The sequence below is a fragment of the Orycteropus afer genome, unplaced genomic scaffold, assembly GCF_000298275.1.
Source record: "Orycteropus afer afer isolate SDZICR_OR568_19922 unplaced genomic scaffold, OryAfe1.0 scaffold00281, whole genome shotgun sequence".
Taxonomy (NCBI): domain Eukaryota; kingdom Metazoa; phylum Chordata; class Mammalia; order Tubulidentata; family Orycteropodidae; genus Orycteropus; species Orycteropus afer.
In genome coordinates, this window is record NW_006921868.1 from 3,765,676 (window position 1) to 3,774,115 (window position 8,440).

At 40.7% G+C, this 8,440-nt stretch overlaps 1 protein-coding gene across 1 annotated transcript; it reads right to left on the bottom strand.

Moving 5' to 3' along the window:
• Positions 1–336: 336 nt before the first annotated feature.
• On the bottom strand, positions 337–7,185 carry ARL6IP1 (ADP ribosylation factor like GTPase 6 interacting protein 1). Its single transcript, XM_007950584.2, has 6 exons — positions 7,147–7,185; positions 4,553–4,686; positions 3,902–4,021; positions 1,750–1,867; positions 888–972; positions 337–455 (listed from the first exon to the last, which is right to left on the bottom strand). Exons 1-6 carry the CDS (start codon positions 7,180–7,182, stop codon positions 337–339), a joined length of 612 nt encoding a protein of 203 aa, XP_007948775.1. The 5' UTR covers positions 7,183–7,185.
• Between the last annotated feature and the right edge of the window lie 1,255 nt (positions 7,186–8,440).

The following is an 8,440-nucleotide window of genomic DNA, read 5'->3' on the forward strand; positions in this document are numbered from 1 at the left end:
TCACTGGTACTAAAGAATAAACTTCACTACAGTATTATCTTAAAGGAAACTGCCTAAAAGTAAGAATTAACTGTGGGACAGAAAAACCAAAACAAGCTAGTACTCATTTATGAGCTGTCCATATAAGGTCAACAAGGGAATGCACCCAGCAACACTGGACATGAACACTATGCACAAAGCCTTACTTGGCAAGTCTTGAATTTGTATTAACTAAGGGCAGAATGAATGAGGAGCAAAGAGCTACTTGTGTGACGTTTTAGTCTACAGACAGCATAGTAGAAACTGTGCCCAGGGACGATGTATACTCCATCAATCACATTGAAGAAAGCAGATGCACTATTCATTCTTCTTTTCTTTTTGTTTGAGAAGCTTGTTTATCTCTCTCTTGGCCATTCCAATGTACTTTGAAATGATTCCATGTTGATTTAGTCCGGGAAGCAGCAGTGCAAAAGTTACTTAAACAAACAAAATTAAGGAATCAATAATGACCTTCCTAAAAGTTATGACATTTTACAGAAGGTAGTTTCCCAGACATTCCAGTTTATTAGACATTTAATAGGAGGAAGCAAATGAAATACATTACTTCCACTAGCATTTATCTCCAGATACTTCTGTTATCACACCCTTCCAACCCCAGATTCACACATTGCTTATTTTTCTCTCTTATACATTACTTTCTACCTTGGTTATATTCTTTGTCTTAACTTCCTATGAAACTATTAACTTCCTGAAAGAAGGAACTGGGTCTTGGTCACCTTGCTACACTGCCACAGACCCTTGATTGGTGCCTTAAACTTTGTAAACATCCCATATAGTTGTTTATTGGGTAAGTTACAGTTAGATGTAACTGGCCAGGATGTGCCAGTATTTCTTCCTCAAAGACTTACCAATCAGGTAGGTGAGAAAAAGGTTGTGAACTTGCTGTCCCACCCAAGCAACCGCAGCAAGAGATATGATCATGGTCATGAAGTACTAACAATAAAAATAACAAGAATTTATCAACTCTTAGAAGTAGACTAAGAAGCATAGCTATCATTTTAGGAGTTTGTTTCAAAGGCTGCAAACTAATTCCACTTCTGTTTTAAAATATTTAATATCTTTGTATTATAGAAAGGAGCTCTGGTGGCATAGTGCCTAAGACACTTGACTGCTAACCAGAAGGCTGGCAGTTCAAACCCACCAGCGACTCCTCGGAAGGAAGATTAGGCAATCTACTTCCGCAGTGAAACTGCCTTGGAAACCCCAAGGAGGGGTCGCTATGAGCCAGACCCGACACGACAGCAGTGAGTATATTATAGAAAGCTCCATTACATATAACTTTATAGAACTTAAGATACAGTTCCCCCTAGAATTATTAACTCCAAAGTAAATTGAGCTATCGTTACAATTAATTATTTCACATAGTAATTGCTATGAGTCGGGTTTGACTCAACGGCACATAACAACAACAACAAATCTCATGTGAAGCTGGAAATGAACAACTGCTCTTTCTAAGTATTTCAGTTTTACTTTAGTAAGTAAAAAGAAAAATTTTATTCTACTACAGTAAAAAATGGAAAATGTAATTTTTAACTTGCAGTGGTTCAATCTAATACAGATAAAGATTTTTGAGTATAATCAGAGGCATTACATAGATAATGATAAAAATCCAACTATATTAAAACAAAAAAGATTATGCTCCTATGAAGTAAAACAGACTCCAATCTTAAACTTTTCCTTTACTTAAACAAGTCAAAGCAAAATAAGTACCATTTTAGGCTTTTCTTCTTTTAGTGTGAAGAGGCGTTTCCACCAGCCCACAGCTCTGCGTCGAGTTTTGACTAGATTGCTGCAAATTTCATGGAATCTTTGCTGTTGCTCAGTGGTCCTGGAAAAACAAGTTTCCCCTTTAACTGTAAACAACTCTCCATAGCAGAAATAAAACATCCTCTTAAATTTAAAGAGCTGTCTTCTAAAGATGGTCTAAATAAAACGTAACAGTGGTTCACCATTCTCTCACTCAGGCGAAAAAGCCTTTACACCAAGACACCTTTTATAGCACAGAAATGTTTTTATGTAGAGACATTTGAGAGTGTGTATCATTTTGAATGTATTTAAGTAATGGTAACCTATGGCGCTGAAGCCATATTTGGTTAATGATAGTCACAAAAGACACATAACTCACTTCGGGCCACGCAAACATCAGTATATAAATTAATTTCTCTATTCCTTTATTATTTTTCAGATGCAAATGAACCCTGGAGGTTGTAACCCATGGGAGTCTCACTATCCTAAGAGGGATGTGAAGCTTCCACCAAATAGCTGCACTTGAGCCCTTGTCAGCAAAATAAAAACTGTTAGCATTCAAAGCATAGGTGATCCACAGAAGCTATCAACATATTCCTGATGAGGAAAAATGTCAACACAAACAAAACAGCAGTAAAAATCCAAACAGATCCTCTAAGAAAGTCCTTTGTGATGTTTTTCTTAGGATTTTAAAAAAAGCCTCCATACTGTCTTTGGTACAGACAAAATGGCTACTACAGTAAAACCTGTGAAAGCTGGAACCTGTGCAAGGCAGACACCGGTCCAAGAGGGAAAACTAAAAAATTTTCCACTAAATAGCAATAGAAAAGTGATGATTGCACCCTGTCAAAGGAAGAAAACTTGCAAGATGCTGAAAAACAAGGCAATCCTCTTGAGTGCTGGCTCTCATAGGTTTCACTGTACTACTTAGTAGGCTTATCCTGAGGCTTTCCTCCAGACCTCATCCCTGAAAAAAATGCAGTGACAGATACAGTAGCAAGAATTTGCTAAGTCCTGGAACTTCTTGTAGACAATCAGACTTTATATATTGCCCCTGTTCAAGGCTAGATTGTGACAATATAACACAGTGTTCTTTCTTCCCCAAAAGATCAAAAATTAATTCACTCTATCAATAATTGAGTCACATACTAATTACCATGAAGACTATCAGTGTTTACTTTTGAAAACTTTCCTCTAGGAGTTACGAATTTAGCAGATTAGAATGTCATCTGACTAATAGCATCAAGATCAGAGGTTGAGTCCCTATGCCAGTTAAATTTGTTACAATGCACGATCACAAACTTCCCCAAAAAACAGTAGCATAATTCATTACTGCAAGTGAAAAAACAATTCAAAATACAGTTCCTAACACTAACATACTCTGCTTCAGGGGAAACATTTTAAAACAAACATACTTAATTATCCCTTAACTTAAGTAAACTCTTCCAAAACATATGAATTTATTCTCAAAGAATCTGTAAGGCACACCCTTAAAATTCTTATTTTCATAGAATTAATTTTTAATTTGCTGTCACCTAAATAATGAAAAACAAAAGGCATAAGCAGACTACCAATCAAATGAAAATAAACAACCAAGAGACTAGCAGCTGAGAGGAAAGAAATCTATTCCATCACCCAATTTTGTTCATTATGTGAATCAAAAGTAGAAAATACAACATTCCAGAGGGAAGTTATATTTAATATATCCTTAGCCATTTAACTATGTCTTAGGACCTCATAAGGAATAAACTCAAAAAATGGTATAAATGAAATCAACAACACACTTGTATATACACAGCTTGAACTTAGTCTGAAGCACTTGCTGTGTGTGTGTTGCCTGCCTACCTATCACTGCACTGCCTCAATTTCTCAACCTTAAAAAAAGATCAATCTTGTAAGTGAAAATAAATGGTAAGTCTGAAAACATTATGGAGAAATAAGAACCGGAAAGTCATTGCTTGTTTCTGAATCAGCTAAGCAATTCTTTACAGCAAAGCAAAGCAGTCTAACCCTTAGCTGTCTGATGATTAAACAAGAATTGCTAACTGCAGCATACTAATCACAGCCCCCAAGTTCAGGAACTTTCTTAGAGATTCCAAATCATGATTCCACCTACCATTTATTGGAGCCAAAAATTCTAGGTGCCAGAATGGGAACAAGGTAGTCAGCCAAGCACAAAAACATAACAAAACAGGAAACACCAGACAGAACAGATGGATCTAGATAGTAGATCGTCCTGTTTAAAGAAAAACAAATAACAATAATAAATAAAGGTTAAAACATAGTCACTGTTTTTCCTAGCTGAAGATTTTCAACTTAGTTCACTGGTTCTCAAAGATGTTATTGGCTCTTTTCATTTGTTATTTGTCGTGAGTAGAATCTTCCAGAAGCTTCATGGCAAGATACCATCACTGTAATAGCTAATGGAATATGTGCTTATATGTTCTGTATTTCACAACTTCAATTTCAAATACAGTAAATATCAATAGATAAAAAGCTCTCTGGGATCTTCATTAATTTTTAAGGGTATAAAGAGTCTTGAAGCCAACAAGTTTAAGAGCCGCTGATTCATTCAACTGTATTAGGCTCCCGAGTTTATGTAACTACTACACATTCTGAAAACTAGGCAAACTGCTCTAAGAAAAGGCATTCTTTACAGATTATACATTACAAATGATTTAAGGCACTTTCATAAATGCAAGCTGTATATTACCTGAGCCCTTATTAACAGCAAGCACAAACCACAGTAATGGAATAGCTCACTTACAGAAACACCAAAGAAACCACACCCATGATAGCAGGTGGAAACCAGGCTCTTTCCCATCCGAGGACTTTGTCGGCCATCAGCATCACTTCTCCCCATCCTTGCAGCTGTTCTTCCAGACTTGCAGTCTCTGCAGCCTACATATGATCCACATGTAAAGCGATCACTTTACCAGTCTCAACATTCCCGTGATTCCTAGACAGTTAAATTCTTCTAAGGTACCAGATATGTAAGATTACTCTTACAGTTAGTTTCTGAAACCCACTACTACTGAGTTGATTCCAACTCATGTTGTTTATGTTATGTGCCATCAAGTCGGACTCGACTCAGTGATCCCTCCTTGGGTTTCCGAGGTGGTATCACTATGGAAGTAGATTGCCCAACCTTCCTTCTGAGGAGTGGCTGGTGGGTTTGAACTGCCAGCCTTCTGGTTAGCAGTCAAGTGCCTTAGCCACTACACCACCAGAGCTCCCTTCCAACTCACAGCGACCCCCACTGGGTTTCCAAAGCGGTAAATCTTTATGGAAGTAGATTGCTTCATCTTCCTTCCACGGAGTGGCTGGGGGGTTTGAACAGCCAACCTTCTGGTTAGCAGTCAAATGCCTTAGGCACTGCGCCACCATAGCTCCTTAGTTTCTGAAAACCCCTGCAATTTTGGTTCCATAGAAGGAAACCAATGGGGAAAAAAAGGATCACTTAATAGCCACCTTCCAAATTCAAGCATTGAGCTACTTTACATACATGATGTAGCATCATCCCTAAAGAACTCTCAAGGTAGGGACAATTAGGTCTACTTTACAATTAAAGTGAGCCCAGAAGGTTAACTAACTTTCCCATCCTCATACATTATTAAGGGCATTATTTATAAAATCAGTTCACTCATTTCATGTGGTTAGGATCTACTGGTTTTTTTTTTTTTTTGTCATTTCATTGATTTAAAGCCTCTCTCAGAACAGGATTCGATTTCTAAAATTGTTTTTTGGATAATGGACTCACTTAGAAGTTGGCATCATCACACAATCAAGCAAAACTGCTTTCACCAAATTACATGGGGCATTTTAAGCTCCATGTATCGCCTCAATAATGTGTTTATTAGGCCATTCTGTTTAGACTTCAAATTTCTTTGCACAGCTGACAATCGGCTGAATATGGACCTCTACATTGAGCTAATGTGGCAAGAGCCCTTGAACTGATTTTGGCAAAGGAAAATTGGAACTAAAACCCGAGGTGTCCCTATAAATGTCATCATCAGGTGACAGGCAAATGACAGGGAAAAGTGCTGCTAAATCTTAATAAAAATGCTAACTCTGCTTCACCGATCACTCCTGTGACCTAAGTATTTCTGCCTTTACACCCCATGCTCAATACTAGTTAGAAAGGAATAATTAATACGTGCTAGAAATCCTGCTAAGCATTTTATACGTTGATACTTCAAATAATCCCTCCAACAACCACAAAAGGAAGGTGTTGTTACTATTCCCATTTTCAGATGAAGAAACTGATAAAGGTTAACAAATGTGAAGCAAGGAAACCCAAAGCCAAAGGTCCTGCTCTCCTTACAAGTTATCCAACTTTGCTGGAAAAAATAACTGAGTGGGGGATCCAAGCTCTAGGCTAGGTTGTGTCATTTCAATACCTGTGTGAGCTTGGGCAACTTTTTTTGTGCCTCAGTCCTTTTAAAAGGCAGCTGCTTGGGAGTTATCTATAGGGAAGTTGTATGTTTTTAAGGGGGCAGTCCCTGCATTTCCAAAAACCGGTGCAAAGTGAAAATCCGGCACAATCAAAACTACCTGGCAAAATCGCTTAATTCGTTAGCACCCTGGTTCTTTAAAAAGCTGAAACGTCAATTCTTTGGTTCCTTTTTTCATTGCCGTGTGCTGTGGCCTGCCTTTCCCCACAGTAGGGCAACGAAGAAAACCGCAAGGTTTTCTCTTTTGTTTTTGCCTAGATCTTGCAGTTACAATTCGTGATGCGTTGGATTTGTGCGGCTAGGATACGACCCCCCACGGTAGTTCTTTCAGGTCCCTGGTCATTCGAGAGTTGTCTCCAGTCCTGTAACCCAGAGACTTTCAAATTCCAGACAAACGCCAAGACGTCCCATTGTCTTCCCAGCTGGACCCCACTCCCATTTCCCTGTGGTGACCTCGTAGCCTCGCTGCCGGCTGACGTTGTGCCTCTGCTTTAACAGAAACTCTTGGCAGCAGCTCTTTGATTTCCACTTCTGCCTCACGTATTTGGTTAAGCGAAAAAGGACACATTCCGGGTAATATCAAAGGGGGAGGGGAACCCCAGATCCGGCTGGGGCCCGCGGGCCTCCACCCGGCCAGCACCCCTTCTCACATTTCCTCTCCAATTCCCATTCGCGGAGACTAATCACGCGCCCTCCTCGCTTCGTCGCGCATCTTCCCCAGGTAAAACCTGGGATCAACACAACTAGTGACCGGCACCCAAGGAGCTATGAGGGTCAGGTGGTATTACTCTCGCCTGGGGGGCGGGCCCATCGCGAGTTACAAGAACCAGGCCGCTATGGTCTCCCGTTTGGGCCCGCTGAAATCCGGAGGTCCTGCTCGGTTCCCTCGCGAGCTGCTGGTACTCACCAGCAGGTTGGTGCTGCGATTATCGCCCTCTGCCATCGTCCCTGAGGAGCCGCCACAGCGAGCTCAAGGGGACCTCCACAACCTCACGTACGAGCCCTCACGGCGACCTCAGCGCGAGTGCGTCTCGCAAGCGTTTATATAGCCTGGGTGCCTATCCCGACAGCCTCCGGGAAGCTCGCTCTTCATTGGGCAGGTCGAGCTCAACCTTGAGGGTAGCCAGACCAACCGCTGCCCGGTGCATGACTTGAAATCGAGGCCAAAGGAAAGACAGGCCGAGCCGGCTGAGGAGGCGGGGACAGGGAGTACCAATCAGCGACCACGGAATGTACGACGCCCCGCCCTATGCTTTTGGATGCAGTTGAACGGCCGCTTCCAGGGGCATGGTTTGGCCTCGGTAGCTCTTGGATAGGCGCTGGGGCAGCTCTCGCATCTTTTCCCCCTGGGCCTCAAGACAGTTAAGGAGCCTCTCTGCTGGGCAGTAACAGGCGGAGAGCGGAAAAGGAGATGTGACAATTGCATTGTGGTTAGGTCGGCCGGCTGGAATTCTCATCTCCTCAGGCCGGTGTCTCTCAGCGGCCCTCCCTTCCGGCTCGCGTCCAGGTCATTGAGCAGTTTCGCTCAGACTTGTGACTGCTGCCAATATTACAGGGTTTTGAGGACAAGTAAAAGCTGTTTATGTAGAGTTTGCTGCAATTTTTCTCAGTCCAGTTAGGGATAAAGCCTTTGTTTGGAAGAGGAAGAAAAAAGGGCGGAGTGTCAGAGAACATATGAAAAAATGCACCGATTTATAGATTTACACGGGCTCTTTGGGGAAAATCTTAGTAGGGCACATCAGTTACTTCCTGGAGAAACTATGCACTCACTTTCCAAAAAGGGGTTGGTTTTACATCAGAGGTCATGTTAAGAAAAGATGTAAAGCCATTTAGGAACTAGATGAACTCTTCAGTCTTTTCTACCCAGGATTTTCAAAACATGTAACAAGTGCTTTCATTTTTATTATTAAATACAAAAAAAAAAAAAAAAAAGATGTTGGCCTGATCAGATGTGTTTCGGGTAAGTTAACTATAGTGTTTAACTTCCAGCTTTTATCCTGTTACAACAATCTATTTTATGTTATTTAAACTTAAGCACATTCATTAAACAGCTACCAGGTTAAGAGTTGAAGGAAAGGCATAAAGATGTGAGAGAACATAGTTCAGACCACATAATGCCTCAAGAAATCCAGGCAAGGGCAGGAGCATTGAGAATTTCATGAAAGGACATGAAATTTGTTATAAATCTTTGGATAAAAATT

Coding starts and splice junctions, on each gene's coding strand:
- ARL6IP1 (XM_007950584.2), bottom strand. CDS start 7,182: ATGGCAGAGGGCGATAATCGCAGCACCAACCTGCTG. Junction 4,687..7,146: donor ATCGCAGCACCAACCTGCTG/GTGAGTACCAGC, acceptor GATCATATGTAG/GCTGCAGAGACTGCAAGTCT. Junction 973..1,749: donor AAGAAGAAAAGCCTAAAATG/GTACTTATTTTG, acceptor TTTTATTGTTAG/TACTTCATGACCATGATCAT.